The following is a 23,854-nucleotide window of genomic DNA, read 5'->3' as shown; positions in this document are numbered from 1 at the left end:
TTCTTCCTCCCACCTCTTTCCCTGATTGAATATGTGAAGAGTTTTCTCCTCCAGGTCCTTTATGTGAGAAATTCTTCCCCTTCACTCCTTTACCTATTGGTCTATGTGAGAAGATCTTTCCCTCATCTCTTTCCTACATTGGCTATGTGAGGAGTAGGGATGAGCCAATGGTTTGGCTTAAACCTAGGCTGTTAGGGTGTTTGGAAGAATGGGCAAACGTTTGGTCCCCTCTGCCCTGGGAGCTGAGCATCATCTATAGAAGTGGTATTTCTACAGCTTCTATATATAACAGCTTCCTGCTGTCAGTGGTTCCTAAAGAAGCGGCAAGTGCTGGTGCCCGCTGCGTCCCTAGCAAACATCTCTGGCATATTACTCACATGGGTAACAGCAACTGTCACTGGCCATATTTTTTCAATGATGTCACTATTTTGCCCTTCCCTTCCCTTTTATATCTGATGACAGCTCAGGGAACTGTCATTCAGCAAGCAGTACCATTGGGATTAGTCATGTACATCAGGTCAACCCAGTTTTTCATTCTGACTAGCCAGCAGGCATAGGGCATCATGATTGATGATGGATTTACAAGGAGAGGCTCTTTTTTGGGTATTTTAATTTTTATTAGGGTGTCTTTATTTATGAGTAAAACTGAGGGGAGGTGAAATATGTAGGCCCCCATATTTTTAACAGGCTTACAAATTCTGATATGCTCCCCACACAGACCCCCACAACCATTGGCAATGGTCATGGGGAACAGACGCTGATCTTCATCAACATGAGGATTAGGTGCTTTTCCAGAGGGTCCTCCCTGGCATGGCATCCCTCCAAGTTAAGATCATGTGGTCTAGCATGGCTCAAGAAGGAGAGAAAAAATTGAACCGAGGGGCGTTCCGCCCATCGCTAATTAAGATAAAAAGCCTTCTGTGTGCAGCAGCCTCCCTCAGCCACCCTAATACTTACCTGAGCCCCATCTCCAACCAGTGATGTTGTAGGAGTGTTTTGGCTGCCTGGGACTCTCCTTCATCATTGGCTGAGACAGAAGTATGATGCCATTGGCTCCTGCTGATGTCAATCAGTCAGTCAGCCAATGAGGAGAGAGAGGGGTGGGGATAAACAATGCCTCCGTGTCTGCCCCCTTGTGGGTGCACTCAACAAAAGGAAGGGGCCGGGAACATTGATAGGGGACCCGTGAAGAGGAGGATCCTGAGCTGCTCTGTGCAAAACCATTTAACAGGGCAGGTAAGTATGACATGTTATTTTTAAAGAAAAAAACTGAGACTTTAGTATGACTTTAAGGACATGAAAGCATTTCCAATAGGATCCACAGGTTTTATGATGCTCACCTTTCACTCACACAAAGAGGCAAGAGGGTGAAAATCAAGTACATCGATCAGGAAAAGAGGCAACACCCCGCTGGAACCTTTTATTACAGAGTCAGTCCCTCTACCCAGCCCCCCACTGGTATGTTCTGCTCAAAAGGGCTTGCTCATAAAGACTGACTCATAGATTATTATTAAACATGTACTGAGGCCCTGCCACTGGAAAAATGGTTGAAAAACAGCACAGGGTTCACACATGTGCAGAGTGTGGGACTTTGGAGTATGGATGTTGAGCTGAGAAAACGATTTTTAGAGCTTTCCCGGGATTTTGGTATTCCTGAACGTTTGGAGATGTCAAAGTGCCTTGGGAGAGAAGAAATCTCCAACCCAGTGTCCGGGTTTTGTTGGAGTCCAGCAGGGTGTGTGTGAAGGACTGAGAACATTTCAGGGCTCCAGCCAGGAGGGAGGTGCGCTCCCATTTTGGAGACTTCACCTTAGGAGACAGGTGTGAGCCAGTATCTCTGTGTGCCGTAATGAGGAGCTGTGTGCCGTAATGAGGAGCTGTGTGCCTTAATGAGGAGCTGGGTGCATTGATGGGATTGAAGATATGCGCATTGAAGTAGACATGTGCAAAAGAAAAAAATGTGTTTAGTTTTGTTTCGTTTTAATTAGTTAATTCATTCATTTCATTTAGTTATATTCGTTAACTTTCTTAAATTCGTTTTCGGATTTCGTTTAGTTTTCTACCGAATTCGAAAAATCGGCCACATTCAAAAATATTTCAACCAAATTCGAAAATATTTCTACCGGATTCGAAATGATTTCAACATGATTCGAAATGATTTCAACCGCATTCAAAAATATTTTGTGACCCAATTTTAGGGCCATGTATCTCGGGGTCACTTAGTGCTAGAAACCCCAAATTTGGATATGTTGTAGTGCTAGTACTATTGTGTTTGCATATCAAATTTGGGGTTTCTAGCTATAAGTGATCCCGAGATACGTGGCCCCAAATCCGGGTCACAAAATGTCAAGCACTTTTCTGCAGCAGAGAATGACATTTTACGACCCGAATTTGGGGCCATGTATCTCGGGGTCACTTATAGCTAGAAACACCAAATTTGGAATGTAAACACAATAGTACTAGCACTACAACATATTCAAATTTGGAGTTTCTAACATCAAGTGACCCCGAGATACATGGCCCTAAAGTCGGGTCACAAAATATTTTTGAATGCTGTTGAAATAATGTCGAAACACGTTGAAATAATTTCGAATGCGGTTGAAATAATTTCGAATCATGTTGAAATCATTTCAAATGCGGTTGAAATAATGTCGAATCATGTTGAAATCATTTTGAATGCTGTTGAAATAATGTCGAATCATGTTGAAACCATTTCGAATGCAGTTGAAATAATGTCGAATCATGTTCAAATCATTTCGAATGCTGTTGAAATAATGTCGAATCATGTTCAAATCATTTTGAATCATGTTGAAACCATTTTAAATGCGGTTGAAATAATGTCGAATCGTGTTGAAACCATTTCGAATGCTGTTGAAATAATTTCGAATCATGTTCAAATCATTTCGAATCCGGTATTGAGTCGAATTTCGACAGAATTCTGTTGGATTCGTAAGCATTGTAATTCGGATGCATCCGAATGTCCGAATAATGAAAATTCATCTGAATTTCAAATCGGAATGAAACGAAATGCACATGTCTACATTGAAGAGACGTTGGTCTGAGGGACACATTACTAAGAGCAGAAGTACTGCTGAAGAAAGAGCCAGGTGGCTTGATATTTTTTGCCTGTTTATGCTGTGAGCTGGGAAAGTTTATGGACTTTACATTAATCTGTTTTTATTAAAGTGGGCTACCAGGCCCTTAAAACTGTCATGGACTTTACTAAAAAAACACATCTACCCCTGAGTCTTATCACTCCATTTCATTATTGTTTTCTGGGTGGCAAAGTATTGTACAGCACTGGGTGGAGTGAATTAAAGTCTTAACAATGTGCTCAAGGATCCATCGGTGTGCCGCCTTTTCAGATCATTTTGCCAGATCTTAGGGATATGTGAGAAGAATTCCGATATTTGAGGTTTCTATGTCTTACTTTGGAGTTATGTCATAAGACGTTCCATCCACCCATCTCCAGATTCCATCCGCATCTGTTAGACCGATCCACAAGGTTTGTTTGTTTGCAATCCCACGTAGAAAATTCTTAAAAAAAGACAAAATATTGAAGTTGTTAGAAGATGAATTATACACACAAAGGCTGATTAGGTCACATGACAGTTGGGCTACCTTTATATTTTAGGGTTTATGTAGGAAACTGGGGAACCAGGAGGAAATCCACTAAAATGATGAGAATACGTCACACCCCAACACAAATATAATCTCCCCCCTGGAGGCAAAGACATGGTGGGAGTGGGAGAATTATTGTTTTATCTCTGGAGTTGATCCCCTTTTTAATGCATGCCAATATTCTGTTTGCTTTGTTAGCAGCAGCTTGACATTGCATGCCATTGCTGAGCATATCATCTACTAGGATCCCCAGGTCCTTCTCCATCCTAGATTCCCCCAGAGGTTCTCCCCCCAATGAGTATATTGCATTCATATTGTGGTGTTGAGTGTTTTTCATATATCTCAGCAGGTCATCATCAATGGTGAACCCCAGAGGAAGCAATTTTTTGTGAAACGCGTCGGTTCTATATGCTTCTTTGTACAGTATTTTACAATTGCTACCTGTTTGATGTGACCAGTTTATTCTGTTGACTTAATTTTAATGATGGTACTATGGTTTTAAGGAATTTGATAATAAAATCAGTGATTGTAAAGGCAGAAGGTGCATTCTATGCAACGATGATGCAAGAGTGTCTCTGCTGCCCGAGACTCCCCTCCTCATTGGCTGAGACAGCAGCGCAGCACCATTGGCTCCCTCTGCTGTCAATTAAAGTCAGTCAGCCAGCCAATGAGGAGAGAGAGGGGTAGTGCTGGGCCACGGCTCCATGTCTGAATGGACACACGGAGCTGTGGTTCAGTTTGGGAGCTGTCAAGAAGGCTCTGCCAGAAAACAGAATAATAGCAGTAGACAAATCCCTGTTCCCCCGAATTTCTGGAAGAAGAGGCGCATTTAGTGTGTGGTAATGCACGAACGTATATGTGCATGTCTGGAATTTCAACAAATATGTGCGTGCGTGCACACATGTGCACGGAGCATCTTGGGACAGATAAGGGTGCCAAATGGGCTATTTAAGCTGGATCAGCACGCAGGATCAGTGCTGTCTCATCTACAGTGTTCTGTGATTTGTCCTGTTCTCTGTTATCTGCATCTGCTTGAAACTTACAATCAGGTGAACAAGTTTGTTGCAATTAAATGAAATAAACAGTAAATAAATAATATAAACAAGTGAGTCCAAGAGTCACAAACGCGCCACGGTAGTGAAAGTTTCAATGCTGTGCCACCAACTTCCTCCACCTTGTGCGACCTCCACCATTCATGCCCCCCGCCCCCCATGGTAGGCGTTAACACAATTAAAGGCATTCATTGATTATGGCCTCCTTTTCCACCCAGCTGCTCCATTCATCTATTGATAGAAGCTATACTACAGCTTCTATGAATGGAACACCAACTATGAATGGATGGGGCAGACCTAACGATCATCCACTTATCCTCCATTCAGAGATCATTTCCCATTCATAGAATAAAGAGGTTTTTTTTTTATTACTCAGGTGTATTGGTAATAGGGATGAGCCGAACACCCCCCGGTTTGGTTCGCACCAGAACTTTCGAACGGACCCCAAATTCGTACGAACTTTAGAACCCCATTGAAGTCTATGGGACTCGAACGTTCGAAATTAAAAGTGCTAATTTTAACGGCTAATATGCAAGATACTGTCCTAAAAAGGGTTTGGGGACCTGGCTCCTGCCCCAGGGGACATGAGTCAATGCCTAAAATGTTTTTAAAAATGGCCGTGTTGGCGGGAGCACTGATTTTAATGACTATTAAAGTGAAAAAAAGTGAAATATTCCTTTAAATATGGTTCCTGGGGGGTGTCTGTAGTATGCCTGTAAAGTTCCACGTGTTTCCCGTGTTTAGAACAGTCCCTGCACAAAATGACATTAAACGGAAATAACATAATTTAAAACTGCTTGCGGTTTTAATGTTATATCTGGTTCCTGCAATATGGTTGAAAATCATTGAGAAAAATGGCATGGGTAGCCCTCCCTGCCCATTACCAGCCCCTTTGGGTCTTGTACGCATATTAAGGGGAACCCCGTACCCATATTAAAAAAAGGAAATGCGTGTGGCCCCCAGGCCCTATATACTCAGAACAGCAGTATACAGCCGGTGCAAACAAGACAGGGACTGTGTAGGTTTGTTGTGTTAAAGCGGGAGTCCGCCGGGACTCCGCGTTTTTTTTTTTTTTTTAAAGTCAGCAGCTACAAATACTGCAGCTGCTGACTTTTAAAATAGTGACACTTACCTGTCCAGCGCACCCGCGATGACGGCACCCGAAGCCGATCTCTAGATCGTCACTCGGGTGCTGCCGCCGCCATCTTGGGTTTCGGCTTCATTTTCCGGTTCCCTACTGCGCATGCGCGAGCCGCGCTGCGCAATAAGGACGGTCCCCGCTGCCTCTGGGATCTGTGTTTCCCAGCAGGCAGCGGGGCACTTGCGGAAGGGGGCAGGCACTTGCGGAAAGGGGCGTAATCTACGCCCCTTTCCGCAGAGAGCTATCCCGGAAGTGGGTGCAGTTACCTGGATTATCCAGGTAACTGCACCCCCCTCCCCCCTGAAAGGTGCCAATTGTGGCGCCGGAGGGGGGGGAGGATTCCGATGAGCGGAAGGTCCATTTTAGGGTGGACCTCCGCTTTAAGTTTAATCTGTTTGTAATTTTCAACTGGTACATTTTTAAAGTGTAGCTCCAGTCAAAAAAACTATTTTTAAGCTTTTTGGAAAACATAGGGAAGGGTTATCACCCCTGTATAATTTGTTTTGTCGTCCATCTTTTTTCATCTCACTTGCTGTTGTCTCCTTCCGGTTGCAAGTAGGAGATGTTTGTAAGTTGGATGTTTGAAAGTAGGGGCCTGCCCTATATGCTCTGCAGAAATGGCGGAACAAGGTGTTGGTTTTGCCACAACATTGTAAGCCCTCAAAGTGACTCTTGGTGGGTGCTGGAGCGCCCTGCTGTGAATGATTATATCAAGAATTGTAATTACATGCCATTGTTCAACAGTGGTAGAAAAATTTACCTTTGGTGGTTGTGGTGCTGGTGCCACAACACTATAAGTCCTCACCGTTACTCTGGGTGGGCACAGGAAGGGGCCCTCCTGTGAAATATTATATCAAGAATTGTAATTACATGTCCCTGTTAAACAGGGGCAGAAAAATTGGGCCTTAGGCACTGGTGCTGGTGCCACCACACTGCAACCTCTTCCATATACTCTAGTTTTATTGCAGGAATTAGCCCTGCTGCAAAGCATTGCATCAAAAATTGTATTTAAACGCCCCTGTTAAACAGGGGCAGAAAAATTGGGCCTTAGGCACTGGTGCTGGTGCCACCACACTGCAACCTCTCCCATATACTCTTGTTTTATTGCAGGAATTAGCCCTGCTGCAAAGCATTGCATCAAACATTGTACTTAAACGCCCCTGTTAAACGGGCAGAAAAATTGGGCCTTAGGCACTGGTGCTGGTGCCACGACACTGCAACCTCTCCCATATTCTCTTGTTTTATTGCAGGAATTAGCCCTGCTGCAAAGCATTGCATCAAAAATTTTAATTAAACGCCCCTGTTAAACAGGGGCAGAAAAATTGGGCTGATGGCATCACCCAGAACCAGAAATGTTCTTCCAACATATCAGCGGAGGAGGAAGAGGATAGACAATCAACATAACAGGACAGTCACTCAGCATCAGCATAGGCAGTCTTGAAGGGATGTGATATTTAAAAAAAAAATTATTCGGTTACATCAGCTTCAGGTGCTTGGTAGCTGTGGGTTATCCAAGACTGATTCATCTTGATGAAGGTCAGTCGATCAACTGATTCGGTGGACAGGCGCACCCTGTGATTGGTAACAAAGCCACCAGCAGCACCGAAGGTACGTTCCGAAAGAACACTGGATGCAGGACAGGCCAGTAGCTCAATTGTATGCTGTGCAAGCTCTGGCCAGTGATCCATCCTCAAGACCCAGTAAGCCAGAGGATTTTCGGTGGGAAAGGTGTCCAAGTCTGACCTTGCCCCTAGGTATTCCTGCACCATGTAAATCAGACGCTGGCGATGGTTGCTGGAACCGATCATACCTTGGGGCTGCGGACTAAAAAATTGTCTGAAAGCATCAGTCAGATGGCCACCTTCTCCACCGCTCCTTCTGACCGATGCCTCAGCAACACGTTGTCCAAGACCAGGAGTTTGTAATCTCCCAGTCTCTGGGAACGCGTTTCACAGACCTTTCTGCAAGGCCTCCCGGAGATGTCTCATCCTCTGCTCCCTCTGCGATGGCAAGATAAGGTCGGCAACCTTACCCTTGTACCGTGGATCAAGGAGAGTGGCCAGCCATTAATGGTCCCTCTCCTTGATCCAAAGAATACGAGGATCCTTCCGCAGGCTTTGCAGGATCAGGGAGGCCATGCAGCGTAGGTTAGCTGAGGCATTCGGTCCGGAGTCCTCTGGGTCACTAAGGACAACATGATCCGCAGCTACCTCCTCCCAGCCACGTACAAGTCCACGTGTTTCTTGGGACTGTAAATCATCCCTACAAGACTGCTGCTGCTGCTGCTGATGCTGAGTGCCAGCCTCCACCTCCATGCTGACACAATCATCCTCCTCCTCCTCATCCTCTTCCTGTGTGATGGGTGGCACAGCAGGAACACTGTCTGGATAAAGGGGGCCTTGAGAGGCAAGGAAGTCCTCCTCTTCCTGCCTCTGTTCTGCCTCAAGTGCCCTGTCCATTATTCCACGCAGCATATGCTCCAAGAGGTGGACAAGAGGTACAGTGTCACTGATGCATGCACTGTCACTGTTCACCATCCTTGTGGCCTCCTCAAACGGTGACAGGACAGTGCATGCATCCCTGATCATGCCCCACTGGCGTGGTGAGAAAAAACTGAGCTCCCCTGACCCTGTCCTGGTGCCGTAGTCGCACAGGTACTCATTGATGGCCCTCTGCTGCGTGTGCAGCCGCTGCAGCATGGCCAACGTTGAGTTCCACCTGGTGGGCATGTCACATATAAGGCGGTTCTTGGGCAGGTTGAACTCCTTTTGGAGCTCAGCCAGCCAAGCACAGGCATTAAATGATCGGCGGAAATGCACACAGACTTTCCTGGCCTGCTTCAGGACATCCTGTAAGCCCGGGTACCTGCCCAAGAACCGCTGCACCACCAGGTTAAGGATGTGAGCTACACAGGGCACATGGGTCAGTTGTGCCTGTCGGAGGGCGGAGAGGAGGTTGGTGCCATTGTCGCAAACCACCATTCCTGGCTTAAGCTGGCATGGCGTCAACCACCTCTCGGCCTGCCCCCGCAGAGCTGACAAAACATCCGCCCCAGTGTGGCTCCTGTCCCCCAAACAAACCAGCGCAAGCACGGCATGGCATCGTTTTGCCTGCGTACTTGCGTAGACCCTGGAATGCCTACGGAGCACCGCTGGTTCTGAGGCCAGAGCACTGGAAGAGGCCATGGAGGAAGAAGAAGAGGAGGGGGTGGAGGAGAGAGGTGTGTCACAACCAATAGTAGCATTTTGGAGGCGTGGTGGTGGAACAACCTCCAACACTACTGCACCTTGTCCTGCATCCTTCCCAGCTGCCAGAAGAGTGAACCAATGGACCATGAAAGACAGGTAACGCCCCTGTCCATGCCTGCTGGACCATGAGTCAGCGGTAATATGCACCTTACCGCTGACTGCCCTGTCCAGCGAGGCAAGGAAAGTGCCTTCCACATGCCGGTAGAGAGCCGGGAATCGTCTTCCGTGAGAAAAAGTGGCGTTTGGGGACCTGTCACTGAGGAACCGCACATTGTACAAACTCACGGAAGGGGGCCGAGTCTACCAACTGAAAAGGCAGCAGTTGAAGTGCTAGCAATTTAGCCAAGCTAGCATTCAACCGCTGGTCATGTGGATGGCTGGGAGTGAACTTCTTTCGCCGCTCCAGCAGCTGGGGCAGGGACATTTGCCTGCTATAATCGGACGTGGGTGTACTGCTAGCAGAGTGCCCGGAAGCACTTGGCTGTGACACACCTAATTCTACACCTTCATTCCTCTCAGAGCAGGTTTCAGAGAGGACTGAAGGTCTAGTGGGGTTGGAGATGCCAGCTGATGAGGAGCAAGGAGAGGTCCGCTTTGTTCTTTGGTGTGGGTCTTTGAGGTACGCTTGCCAACTAGCTGCATGGCAGGTCAACATATGTCTGGTCAAGCATGTGGTGCCCAAGCGGCTGATGTTTTGGATACGCTTGAGACATATGTTGCAAATAGCAGCGGTGCGATCTGATGCACTCGTCTCAAAAAAGGCCCACACCAAAGAACTTTTAGAATAACGTGGAGAGGCAGCGCCCTGCACAGGCGGAGCTCTGCGGTGTGATTCAGTCGGTGTGCTGCCCCTAAGCTGGCCCCTGAAGGGCATCCTGCCTCGTTGGACATGTGCCTCCTCCTCCTCCTCCTCCTCCTCCTCCTCCTCTCTCCTACAAGGCACCCACGTGGAGTCAGTGCCCTCATCATCCCCTCCCTCTTCATCGCTGTAGCAAACCTGGCAGCATGCTGCAGCTTGTGGAACATGACTGCCAGATTGCTGTCCTTCTTGAGCATCCCCTCTCTCTGCATTCACGCTACTGCCTTCCTCTAGCTGAGTGTCATCATCATAGCCTACAAAACACTGGGCATCCTCCTGGAGCATGTACCCAACACTGTGCTCAAAGAGTTCAGGAGACTCCTTAGGAGGACATGGTGGGTCTAGGGAAGGAGTCACTGATGATGACAATGAGACGAGGGAAGACGATGCGTTGGCAGGTGCTTTGCTAGTACCCTGAGACTGGGTGAGAGAGGATGAGGAGGATGAAGAGGGCTTGGTCATCCACTCTACCAAGTCGTTGGCATGTTGCGGCTCAACATGTCCAGCTGCTGAAAAGAAGGACAAGCGTGTCCCATGGCCACGTGCTGATGACAATGCCCCGCGTCCACGACCAGGACTGTTGTCTCTAGACACAGAGCCTGCTAGCCCTCTTTTATCGACTCGCGCCTGTCTGCCTCTCCTTGCTGGCCTTCCAGACATGGTAATGGCCTGAAGGGAGTTGGGTAAAACAGCAGTTGGGTAGTGTATATTGTGCTGGAGGCACACAACACCCACTAACTCGTGCAGATGCCTTTATTATAGAACACCAGAGATAAAGGGGTATACTGTAATGGAGTCACACAACACCCACTAAGCCCTGCAGGTGGCTCTATTAGAGAACAGCAATAAAGGGTAGATACAGGTGTATATTGTGCTGGAGGCACAAAACACCCACTAACTCCTGCAGATGCCTTTATTATAGAACGCCAGAGATAAAGGGGTATGTACAGATGTATACTGTGCTGTGCTGGAGGCACACACAACTTTCAATAACTCCTGCAGATGGCAAGTGGGCTCAAATAGAGAAGATCTATGTAGGTGGATATAGCGGTGTGTACTGGGTACAGAGCACGCAGACAGCACGCACAAGCTCCTAACACTACTGACTGCAAGCTCTATTATAAAAGATAGATCACTAGCTATATAGGTGAGGTGAATATAGCGGTGTATACTGCGGTCAGGGCACGCAGACAACAACCACTACAGAAGAGGAAGATCGAAAATCGGTCGATAATGATCGGTGTATACTGTGTTGAAGGTACACAGAACACCCACTAACTGCTTCAGACGCCAACACACTACACAAGGCCGCCGTGCTGGCGGCCTTATATAGTGTGCACTACACAGCCTGAGCTATGATTGGCCACAGGCATCCTTCCTGTGGCCAATCATGGCTCTCCTCGCTGCTGGTGCTGTGATTGGCCAAGCATGCGGGGTCACAGTGCATGCTTGGCCATTCATGAGCCAGCAATGCACTGCGCCATCGCAGTGCATTGTGGGCCGTGAGCACCACACGAATTTGGCGCGAACAGCCCATAATGTTCGGAATTCGCCGAATGGGCGAACAGCCGATGTTCAAGTCGAACGTATGTTCGACTCGAACACGAAGCTCATCCCTAATTGGTAATACTTGAACCATGAAGCCAGAAGGATATCCATAAGAATGTTGTTTTTTTTTCCCTAAAGGAATCCTATAATTAGAGAAGAATGGAGGTTTTCCTTGCTGACCTCCTAAACATGCCAGTGGCCTGGCTAGAACTCCATACAAAACCTTCTGGACATCGGAGACTGCAAGTCAAGCTTTCTCATCCAACATCAGTGCCTGACCTCACAAATGACCTCACACTTCTAAACCTTGTGGACAGCCTTCCCAGAAGAATTGGAGCTGCAAAGGGTTTGCCAATTTAATATTGAACTACGGACTAATGCTGGCCATATACAATACGAAAAATCGGCCGGGTGGGCATTCGAAAAACGAACATACATTCGTGGGAGCAAACGATCACACCATCAGGTCATCAAGTAATGATTTTCGAACAATAAATCGTTTATGAACATCAATGTATTGTTTTTTTCGTGCGTTTTTTCCCATATAAAATGGAAGTATCAAAATGTGTTTGACCTCTGCACTGTGGCTTCCTGAGGTTCACGTATACGCACACAGGATCAACGTACGTTCGTCAGAACGAACCCTGTGTGTAGTGGAGATCTACTGCATCACTAAGGATGAGCCGAACACCCCCCTGTTTCGGTTCGCACCAGACCTAAACTTCGTGTGAACTTTAGAACCCTATTAAAGTCTATGGGACTCGAACGTTCAGAATCTAAAGTGCTAATTTTAAAGGCTAATATGCAAGTTACTGTCCTAAAAAAGTGTTTGGGGACATTCTTGTAATTTTTCTTTGTGAAATGGTAGGGGTAATTTTGTACCCCTTACCATTTCAAACTGGGGGGGTCCCGGAAATGGGCGTCCCCTTGTTAAAGGGAGCTTCCAGATTCTGCGGGTCCCCCGCCCTCAGACCCCCACAACCACCAGCCAGGGTTGTGGGGATGAGTCCCTTGTCCTCATCAACATGGGGACAAGGTGCTTTGAGGGATCTGTAACCCCCAAAGCATCTTCCCAATGTTGAGGGCATGTGGCCTGGTACGGTTCAGGGGGGGGGGGGCGCTCTCTCGTCCCCCCCCCTTTTCTGCGACCTGCCAGGTTGCGTGCTCGGATAAAGGGTCTGGTATGGATTTTTGGGGAGAACTCCACGCCATTTAAAAAAAAAAAATTGCCGTGGAGTTCCCCTTAAAATCCATACCAGACCTGAAGGGCCTGGTAATTGAATTTGGGGGGACCCCCACGCATGTTTGTTTTTTTTTCAATGACTTTCAATGACTGTTTTCTGTATTACGGGGAGCCGACAATTCATTATAGCCGCGAGTGATTTTAAATTACTTTTTTTCCTGCAGAAATGACACTTTGTGCAGGGACAGTTCTAAGCATGGCAAACATGCGCCCCTTCACAGACACACTATACACCCTCCCCCAGGTACAAAATTTTAAGGAATATTACACTTTTATTGTTTCACTTTAATCATTATTAAAATCACTGCTCCTGAAAAAACTGCAATTTTTAAAAGTTTTTTTTTTTTTTTGCATTGATAGGACCCAGGTCCCCAAACCCTTTTTAGGACAATAACTTGCATGTTAGTCTTTAAATTTAGCACTTTTGATTTGAACGTTCAGAGTCCCATAGACTTTAATAGGGTTCTAAAGTTCACACAAATTTTAGGTCTGTTCGCAGGTTCTGGTGCCAACCGAACTGGGGGGGGTGTTCGGCTCATCCCTAGTGTTCAAACACAACAAGTATGTATGAACATTTTCAGATAATTTAATTCGTAACTTCGGATAAATTCGTATTTGTTACATTCACTAACAGAAAAATTTGAAAGGGAATTCCAATACCTATAATTTAATAGTTATTATTTAGAATTAAACAGATTTTTGAATTTCCAAATTTCCAAATTTCCGAAAATTCAGAATTCCGAAAATCCGAAACTTAGAAATCCAAAATTCGTAAATTTGAAAGCTCGGAAATCAGAAAAACAGAAATTCGGAAATTCGGAAATTCGGAAATGCGAAAATCCGAAATTCCGAAATCCAAAATTCAGAAATCCAAAAATTCTAAATTCGGAAATCTGAAAATCTGAAAATCGAAAATTCGGAAATCTGAAAATTCAAAATTCCGAAATGCGAAAATTGGAAATTTGGAAATTCAGAAATTCTAAATTTCGTAATTTCCTAAATTCGTTATTTCGGAAATTCGTAAATTTCGTAAATTTTGAAATCCGGAAATTCAGAAATTTCAGAAATTGAAAAATTCGGAAATTTGCAAATTCTGAATTAATGAATTTGTCAAAATTTGTTAAAAAACGAATTTGGAACTAAAAGAATTGCACATGTCTAAACTGGACAATCTCTTCCCAGGGTGAGGCTGGGAGCATAATAATCATATACTGCTGGCAGTGATGTGATCAGACAATGGGACTAATACAATAGGAAGTGTATATCTGCGCATACCATCTCTTCCTCGCTGTTAATGACCACCAGGTGGGCCCCATTGCTCTCGCAGTCTTTCTTGGAGGCGTACCATGGTATTGCGCGGGAAGAAACGTAGTAACAGCTGAGTCCATAGTGGCTCCATCCTTCACTGCATAATGGATTAGAAGAGCCTGAGGGAGCGGGAAAGAGGATTGGGTGGGTGACGCTGGATTGTTATGGTTATAGCCGTACAGTTTAGCCAAGACGGTAAAATTATAATAAAAGGGAATCAGGCACAGCATGCAGACATACATTTTGTGGGGGCAATGGGGGTACTCTACTACATGCCAACATCCCTTTATCACTGAAAAAAAATGTACATTTCCCTTAATGGGATTTAAAAGGACACTTATTATCGCAACACATTGATTTAAAATGATGTAATATGTTTATTAGTACAACATCATACAAAGATTTAAAAACATATAAGTACGGCATAAAATATTACTTTGGAAACGTCCTAGATCAGTGACGGTGAACCTTTTTTTGAGCCCGAGTGCCCAAACTGAAATAATAAAATTGGTTTTGTTTTGCAAAGTGCCAACATGGAAATTCATGAGAGAGAGGGGGGCTGAGCAAAAGAGAGAGGGTGAGAGAGAGAGAGAGAGAGAGAGAGAGAGAGAGAGAGAGAGACGATGTGAGCCGCGCACCATGTAGACCAAAAGAATTGGATAGGCTCCACACAAATGCATTGGTTCAATCAGTTTATTAAAGCATCATAATACCACTGGATGGTTAGAGGAACGAGGTTGAGACGTTTCACATGATTTTGGTTTTGACAAAGCACTTAATATGTGTGAAACACGTCAACCTCGTTTCTCTACCTCTGCCTGTACCATACAAGAAGTCAGGGGGCTGTGGGGGACCAGTAAATAAAAAAATGTTTGTGGAAAAGAAAAACACTGCAACAAAATATTTACAATGCTTTTTTTTGTGAGTTTTTTACCTGCATTTTTTAAATTGATAACAGGGTCTCTTTAAGAACCCAGGAAAGACAGAGGGGATGACGTAGGGACGTTCTGCAAGGGGGAGGGGCTCTGAGGAGGCTGCCGGAGAGGGCGTGCGGAAGTGAAATTGCGGGACAGCCGGAGGGTGAGAGGCTTTGGCAGACCCGCTGAACTGAAGTATTTATTGCTAAAAACATCGTTCGAGACCTCTCCGGCACCCGTCCACCAGCTGGCCAAGCGAACAGGCATTGCCGACGAGGACCTTCTGTCTCTCGCTCTTCACCCCCGCTCTCCCCCCCTCCCATTATACCTCCTCCGCACAGGATCTCAGTGGAATGCTGGAAGGATATATGTGACAAGCACGGAACATTGAGGCAGAAAACAATCCAGCACACAGAGGAACAACGCTCACACTCAGATAAGTCCAGCTGATATCTCGTAGCTCACTCTGGTTAATCTGTTTAGGTCTCCGGCAGACTGTCAGACTGTGATTTATTAATTTAGTGCCGTTCAAAAGTAAAGGAAGGAGACGGTTTGAAGTATAATAGCCTGGAACATCACTAAGAAGGCTTTACAGATGGACTTTTAAATGTGACTGTTTATTTGTAGTCACTGGGCTGGTGAGATTGGCAGCCGCAGAGGGATTTCTCGTTTGAAAGTTGTTCTGTACTACCCTAATTGTCTGCAAAGTAGCACATGCCACTGATGGTCAAAGCTATTTGAGTGGTTACAGGCTAAGGAAGGGGAAGGGGAGCATGAGAAACTAGCTGTGAAACCCTCCTATTGGCTGTGAAAACCTTCTTCTCCTTCCTAGTTGCCTGTAAACAGTCACTATAGAGATGTTTAAAAAGAGGCTACTAGGCTGAAGTAATTTTGATATACTGAGGAAACAGACACGTGTAGTAGTGTCTGTGCAATTTTCATTAGCTGATATAAGAACCATCACTACATGAATTATAAATATACATGAATTATTTAATTTATCCAATGGTCTGCTGATACGACAGTAACAGAAAAGGAACCATACAAATGATAGAACAGCTTGGAAATTCTTTTTTTTTTCTCAGTAGTAAGCAATAGATCATCTACAGAGATCGCCAGCATAAACGCACCTGACATCAAACTCGACATCAAACTCCAGAAGAAGCATGACTAATTGTACAATGGTTATGAGCGGCTGGGGGTATTAGGCATGGTGCAATAGAGGGGAAAATCCCTTCTGCTGATATTTTAGAGTATGATAAAGTATACCTAACTGACTGACTTGTCTGAGGAAATAACTGGCTGTAATCATTACATATGACATAATCGTCTAGAAATTCTATGGTGCGACTCTGTTATAGGGCATTACGGTGGACTTATATAAGAGGTCACCTGGAATAAGAGGAACAACACCTAGATCTGATAACTCCACCACAGCGGATGCTTAACGCAGACTATAGGTTGGACAGTATCAGGAAACGTAGTGCGGTAACGCAGGAATAGCCTCGTTTGGTGCCGGCCCTGAAGGCTCTACCTACCTAGGTAGGAACTACATAATATCACTGGAAGGTTAATACAATTGCAAAACGCAGGGAACAGTACGAACGGGATAACTATCAAACTGGGGAGACGACCACGGGAGATAAAAAAAAAAAAACACCATGAGCAGAACCGCAAAACAAACCATTAAGGGAGGCGGCTCTAAGACCCCAAAAAATAAACGTACTGAAAGCACTATAAAACAATATATGAACCAAGGAGCTAGCCCGAAGGGCGAAGGGAAGGATAAGCAGACCTCTAACCCGGAGGAGAGCAGCGGGATGGATAAAAAAACAGAGGGAACTTCAGATCAATCTAGAGAGGAATTGACAACCGAGAGCGAACTAGAATTAAGTAAATGGGAAGACCAAAGACCGGATGACAACGGGTTAACAAAAGAAGTGATGAGGGAGATGCTCTCAAAAGTGGAGAATGCCATAAAATCAGAGATAAGTATGTTACGAAGCGACCTGGGACATTTATTGATAAGAGTCGAGGCCGTAGAAGAAAAAATCAATATACAAGCCCAGGAGCTTAACAAAGCGCAGGAACAAGCCAAAGTCACACGTCGAAATCAGAGGAGAATTCTTTATCGACTCGAAGACCAAGAGAATAGAATCAGAAGACAAAATTTGAGAGTAAGATCTGTCCCAGAAAATAAGAGAGAAGAGCTAAAGGAGATCATAGAAGATATATTCCGACCAATAATAGATAGAGGACAAGAAGCATTCCCCAAGATTGAGAGGGCGCACCGGGTTGGAAAGAAAAGACCAGACGAGATAGGAAGGTGGCGGGACATTATTGTTAGATTTGAACACTATGAAGACAAGGCAGAGATCTGGAGAAAATTAAGGGGGAAAACCCCACTAAAATACGCTGAAAAAGAAATACAAATTTTCCCAGACCTAGCGCCTGAGACTTTGGCTAGAAAGCGCCTTTTAAAACCACTGCTGGAACAGTTGAGAGCACAGAACATCAGATACAGCTGGGGGTTCCCAGCATGTCTGTTAGCATTTAAAGATGGAAGAACTGCTAAACTGAGTTTCCCAGTGGAATTAGGGGATTTTTGTGAAAAAATGGAAATTCAAACTCCAACCCTTCCAGGTTGGCTGGATGAGATGGATGTAATACTATGAGAGCACAGTCGTAATACAAGGAGGGGTGGGGGGGGGGGGGTGGGGGGGGAGATTGTCTGGGTGTAATGGCTCGATGGAGGACGGGTCCAATATCCCCCCTCTTTCTTTGGGAATACACCTAAAGAGGGCGGATGTTGAGGCCATAGGTAGAATCCCACCTTAGAACATCAAAGACTTGGAAATGGCCAAAGAACGTAGGCCTATTGACAAGTCAAGGGGCGATCAGTGGCTAAAAGGAGGGGGGGGAGGGGGGGAGGGTGGTGGGGCGGGATTAAGGGGGATGAAGGGGGTAAGGGGACATGTCAGTAGTAAAATCCTCCAGGAAAAAGAAAGTAATCCAGTCAAAAAGATAAGATATGGATAACAAAAAAAAGGATTTAAATTTTATGTCTTACAACGTTAAGGGGCTCAACACTGCAAAAAAGAGGCACAAATTTTTGGCGGAACTGACACACTATCAGGCGGATGTGATCTTTTTGCAAGAGACACACATTCCACATAACGTCTAAGATCAGGCTCCATTCTAAAGACTATCCAAGCTGGTATTATGGGGATACGATTACTAACAGAGCGAGGGGAGTTGCAATAGGGTTCGGGAAAAATACCAGTTTTTTAGTTGAGGGAAGAGAAACAGACCCAGAAGGAAGATATCTATTTTTGAAAGGAAAACTGGGCAATACAACCTATACATTGGCCAATATTTACTCCCCAAATAAAAACCCCATAACATATTTGAGAAGAACTTTAGCTAAATTACAGGAATTCAAATGTGGATATGTGGTGTTGATGGGAGACCTGAATTTCTGTTTGAACCCTGAAATGGACAGTACGTCCCATGCACGGGGAGGGAGCAAGGTCCAATTGAAAAAGATTATTCAAGATTTGAATAAGAATCAACTAGTGGATGTTTGGAGAGCACAACATCCTAAAAAATTGGATTATACGTTCTTTTCTCCTGTGCATGGGACGTACTCCAGGATTGATTATATCCTGGTGGAACATCGAGTCCTTGAAACAGTTTTGGAAACAAGCATAGAAATAATAACACAATCAGACCACGCTCCAATAAAAATGAAGATACAGATCCCTGGGTATAGTAAACCAGCCACCAGGTGGCGGTTAAATGACGAATTAATCCGAGATAAAGAAGGTGGTGAAGTAGTAGGAAGAGAATTAGTAAAGTATTTTTCCATAAACGATACCGAGGGCATCTCGGGGCAAGCCCTCTGGGATGCCCACAAGGCTTATATCCGTGGGATTCTGATCGCTAGAGGCACACAGAAAAAAAAAGAACGGGCTGAAAGAACCAATAAACTAAGTGAGGAAATTCGCAAGATAGAACAACAACACAAACTCGGGATCGCGGATAAGAAGGTATACCAAAAATTACTAACTAAAAGGGAAGAACTACAAGGGCTAAGAGAACAAGAAACAAAAAAATACTTTAATCAACTAAGGAAAATAAGTTACCAAGACGGGAACAAACCCACAAAATACCTGGCTAATAGACTCCAAAAGAAAAAAGCTATTAACTATATAGAGAAAATTCAAACAGAGCATGGGGACTTGGTGCATACGTCAAAGGAGGTCGGAGAAACATTCAAAAAATATTATGCGAGATTATACGCTATAAAAAACAAGAAGCCCGAAAAAGGGGGGGATATAAACAAAATAGACAGATACCTTAATAACGCGAGACTCCCCCAGATAGGGGAAATAGATCAAGAGAAGTTAGAAAGCCCCATAACGGTTGCTGAAATAAATAACGCACTGGCAGAGTCAGCATTAGGGAAGAGCCCAGGACCTGACGGATTAACAATCTACTATTATAAAAGGTTCAAGGAAATTCTGGTACCGGAACTTTGTCGGTATATGAATGGAATTGGAGAAAAATATGATATAAGTAGAGAGGCATTGTCTGCTTCTATTACTGTCATATTAAAGGAAGGGAAAGACAAGACCAAGTGTGCCAGTTATAGACCAATCTCACTCTTAAATGTAGATACTAAACTATTTGCAAAGGTACTAGCAAATAGAATGAAGACAGTAATGAACTTCCTGGTACACCCTGACCAGGTGGGGTTTGTGCCCGGCCGCGAGGGAAAAGATAATGGGGTTAGAACCTTATTATTGCTATCTCAAAGGGAGAAGACGGAACCCCCGGCTTTACTATTGTCAACAGATGCCCAAAAAGCTTTCGATAGGGTGGACTGGGGATTTATGTTTCAGACAATAGGAAAAATGGGTATTGGCCCAAGGATGGTCAAGTGGATTAAAACCTTGTATCAACATCCCACTGCGACTGTAAACATCAATGGGTTGCCCTCCCCTCCCTTTGAGATGGAAAATGGAACTAGACAGGGCTGTCCGCTCTCGCCCCTTCTTTTCGTGCTCTCATTGGAACCTCTACTCTCGACGATCAGAAATAACCCAGAAATAACGGGAATTATGGCGGGACAGGAGGAGCACAAACTTGCTGCATATGCAGATGATGTGCTATTTTACATCAGCAACCCCCAAAGTTCATTAATAAAAGTTATAGAGGCCCTTGACGAATATGGTAAAATATCAAATTTTAAGATAAATCAAACAAAATCGGAAATCCTTAATATAAACGTTAGCAAACAGGAAGAACAAATAATTCAGGGAAAATGTAGATTTAAGTGGGCAAAAGAACTGGAATAAAACTAGCACGAACGCTGGATAAGATGTTCCACTTGAATTACATCCCATTATTACATGAAATTAAAGCGGAACTTAGGAAGGTAGCTAATGGATCCATTTCCTGGCTTGGCCGAATAAATGTATTTAAAATGTTCATCCTCCCCAAAATATTATATACATTTCAGATGTTGCCAATCAATATACCCTCCAGTTATTTTTTAAGATTAAATTCGCTAATGAGCAAATATATATGGAATAATAAAAAACCTAGGATCTCCCACAGGGTATTAAAACAGGAGAAAAGGAAAGGGGGGCTGGCAGTTCCGGATTTGTACCACTATTACCAAGCAATCTTATTGTCTAGAATAGTCAAATGGGTAAGGGGGAAAAGGTATGAAAAAAGGTGGGTGAATCTTGAATGTATATATAGCAAGGCACGACTCGGGGAGATAGTGTGGAGTCCCCCAAAATATAGGGCACTGGATATAGCTACAAATGAGTTGACACGGATGGCACTTAAGACGTGGGATGGGGCATATAAAAGATTAAATGGACACTATAACTCACCGATGATAGTTTTAAGGGAGAATGAGTATTTTCCCCCAGGTAAAAGAGAGATAGCGGGGAACTGGATAAAAAAAGAAGGGGCACTATTAAATGATATAATCAGAAACGGGAAATTAATTTCACTCGAAGAATTAGTACGCACCGGATTTATGGTGAATGATAGATGGCGATATCTCCAACTGGCTCACTTTATACAAAGATTGCCCCAGCCACCTAGAGTGGAAAATGAATTTACGGGGTTAGAGAAACTCTGTAAGGCAGTTCAGAGTAAAGGTATAATATCAAGGCAATACAAACTGTTGATATTGGCCAGCCAGAGGGAGATACCGCCTTACATAAAAAAATGGGAGCACGAATTAGGGTCACAAATAAATCAAGAGATGATAAATAAAATACTGAAAATAACACATAGCTCGGCAATAGACAACAAGACCGCCGAGATGAATTACAAACTCATCTCGCGGTGGTACAACACACCAGATAAAATGGTGAAATACCAACAAGGAAGAACGGCGGAGTGCTGGCGGGGGTGTAAAGCCATAGGAACAATGACACACATATGGTGGGGTTGCGCAAAAATTAAGACATATTGGGAGGAGATCCTTCAAAGGATAAAGGAAATAACCCAAACAACTATAAAACTGGACCCCTGGATAGTGCTTTTTCACGGGACTGAGGGGGGAGTTAAACAATATCAGGATACAATTATTCCACATCTTCTAAATGCCGCAAAAAAACTGATTCCCAGGAAATGGTATGAGGTCGAATGCCCAACGATATGGGAATGGGTAGACGCGGTGGAGGGAATATTTAATTGTGAAAGTATAGGCATGAATGATGAAGATGAAAGAATAGCATTTGCAAAAAAATGGAAAGGATGGAAAAAGTTTAAACAGAACTGGAGCTACGCAGTACAGCTAAGACCAAAAAGATAGGATTTAGAGGAGGATGCTTAGAAGAGGAATACTACTGACATCGCGGGGCGGGAGGGGGAGGGGCGAGTTGGGTAGAGGGTAGATTATTAGAAAATAGGAGGGGTGACGTAATATATGTTATATTTTAAACGATAAAGAAATAAAGTTATAAAAGAGATTTATCCCAACTTACAAAAAAAAAAAAAAAAAAAAGTGGGAGTAAAGAAACCTGCTACAATGATGTGAAAATAAATAAGAGACAGCGATGAACGTAAAGTTGATTCTCGTCTCCTTGAGGATTCGCTGATGTGGCAAAAAAAAAAAAAATAAAAAAAATTAAAAAAGAACCCAGGAAAGTAACTGGAACTCCCACTTAGAGGAGGCTTAGCTTCCCTTTACACTGGAGTTACAGCATTGGGATGGACTTGTTCCAAGGTGAGGATCACCCCACACAACCCCCCTGATACAGGGCTCCACATATCATTTTGAGGTGAAATATTTTTGGAATTTTTTTCTGATCCTTTTTGTGATGTAAAACGTACAATTATAACTCTAGTATAAATTATTGAGGTTTTAATCTTTATCTGGACTTACAAAGGTTGAGGTCAGTAGATGTATTGTGGACCCTTGGAATATTTTTGGATGAAATAATTTAAGATAAACTTACTTTTATAGAGCTCTTCTGCCATTTTCCCCATAAATCCCAAAATCCTCTGAATCTCGCTGGAAAAAGAAGCTGAAATACACAAAATGTCAGGAGAGAGCTGGCCTCCTTTTATACCAGAGGTCTCCAAACTACAAGCTACTACAAGATTGTATCTAGGGGTTAGCGGTCCCTCACATTCCTACAGTCTTTATTTCTACGCAACATTCACCCTTCCTGGTCCCCAGTGCAGGTTCCTCCGGTTACATTGTCAGTATACAGTCATTGGTTGCTAGGGCTGCTAGTGTCCTAACAAAGAATAAAGTGCTTGCCCCAGCATTTACAGGAGGACCTTTGTTCCTCCATAGACCTGCTACATCCGCACTCCCGGGCTCTCAGGCTCCCAGCCACCCTGTAAGTGTGTGAGGTTATGCAGCGTACACACGACCGGACTTTCCAGCAAACTTGGCCCTGCGGACTAGGTCTGACGGACTTCCGGCGGAGTTCCGATGGACTTCCGGCGGAGTTCCGATGGACTTCCGGCGGACTTCCGGCAGAGTTCCGACGGACTTTCAAAATAAACAGATTTGCTCACACACGGACTAAAGTCCATTCATTTTGAACGTGACTCCAGGTACGACGGGACTAGAGAAGGAAGTCAATCTCGTTGCTTTCATCAGCGAGGTTGACACCTTGTGAGCCCCGTCGCCTGGTATGGATTTTAAGGGGAACCCCCTATACTGGAAAAGGGCATGGGGCCCCCAAAGTGTGGGGTCCCCTCAAAGTCCATACCAGACCCTTATCTGAGCACGCAGCCCCGGCTGGTTAGGAAAGGGGGTGGGGACAAGCGAGCGCCCCCCCTTCCTGAACTGTACCAGGCCGCATGCCCTCAACATGGGGGTGGGTGCTTTGTGGAAGGGGGAGCCCTGTGGCCCCCCACCCCAAATCACCCTGTCCCCATGTTGATGAGGACAAGGGCCTCTTTCCCACAACCCTGGCCGTTGGTTGTTAAGGTCTGCGGGTGGGGGGCTTTTCGGAATCCGGGAGCCCCCTTTAATAAGCTCCTATTTCCCTCCCTGGTCATCTCTTGCCTCGACTACTGCAAATCTAACCTGCCAACCACTCTGTGTTCGCTACTCCTCTCTGTCAATCCCTCTACTGACTCCCGCTCACCCAACAAATTAAATTTAAAATACTAACAACAACTTACAAAGCCATCCACAACTCTGCCCCCAAGTACATCACTAACCTAGTCTCAAAATACCAACCTAATCGTTCTCTTCATTCCTCCCAAGACCTCCTGCTCTCAAGCTGCCCCATCACCTCCTCCCATGCGCTCATCCCCAGGACTTTTCCAAAGCATCCTATTCTATGGAACTCCCGACTCCAATCTGTCCGATTATCTCTTATTCTGTTTACTTTTAGACAATCTCTGAAAACCTTCCTCTTTACAG

The 23,854-nt window shown here is 44.7% G+C and overlaps 1 protein-coding gene across 1 annotated transcript in view; it reads right to left on the bottom strand.

The window, feature by feature from the left end:
• The window catches only part of LOC143961737 (asialoglycoprotein receptor 2-like), a 53,296-nt gene that overhangs the window by 1,127 nt on the left and 28,315 nt on the right, over positions 1-23,854 (bottom strand). The window contains exons 6-8 of the mRNA XM_077471078.1: positions 22,425-22,493; positions 13,988-14,139; positions 3,431-3,537 (exon numbers count right to left, since the gene is read on the bottom strand). Coding sequence (XP_077327204.1) covers positions 3,431-3,537; positions 13,988-14,139; positions 22,425-22,493 — 328 coding nt within the window. The remainder of the gene's footprint in view (positions 1-3,430; positions 3,538-13,987; positions 14,140-22,424; positions 22,494-23,854) is intronic.

Source organism: Lithobates pipiens, unplaced genomic scaffold (genome assembly GCF_037356315.1).
Source record: "Lithobates pipiens isolate NorthernLeopardFrog02 unplaced genomic scaffold, aLitPip1_a1.2 Scaffold_8, whole genome shotgun sequence".
Classification (NCBI taxonomy): domain Eukaryota; kingdom Metazoa; phylum Chordata; class Amphibia; order Anura; family Ranidae; genus Lithobates; species Lithobates pipiens.
This window is presented reverse-complemented; position numbering and strand designations above follow the sequence as displayed.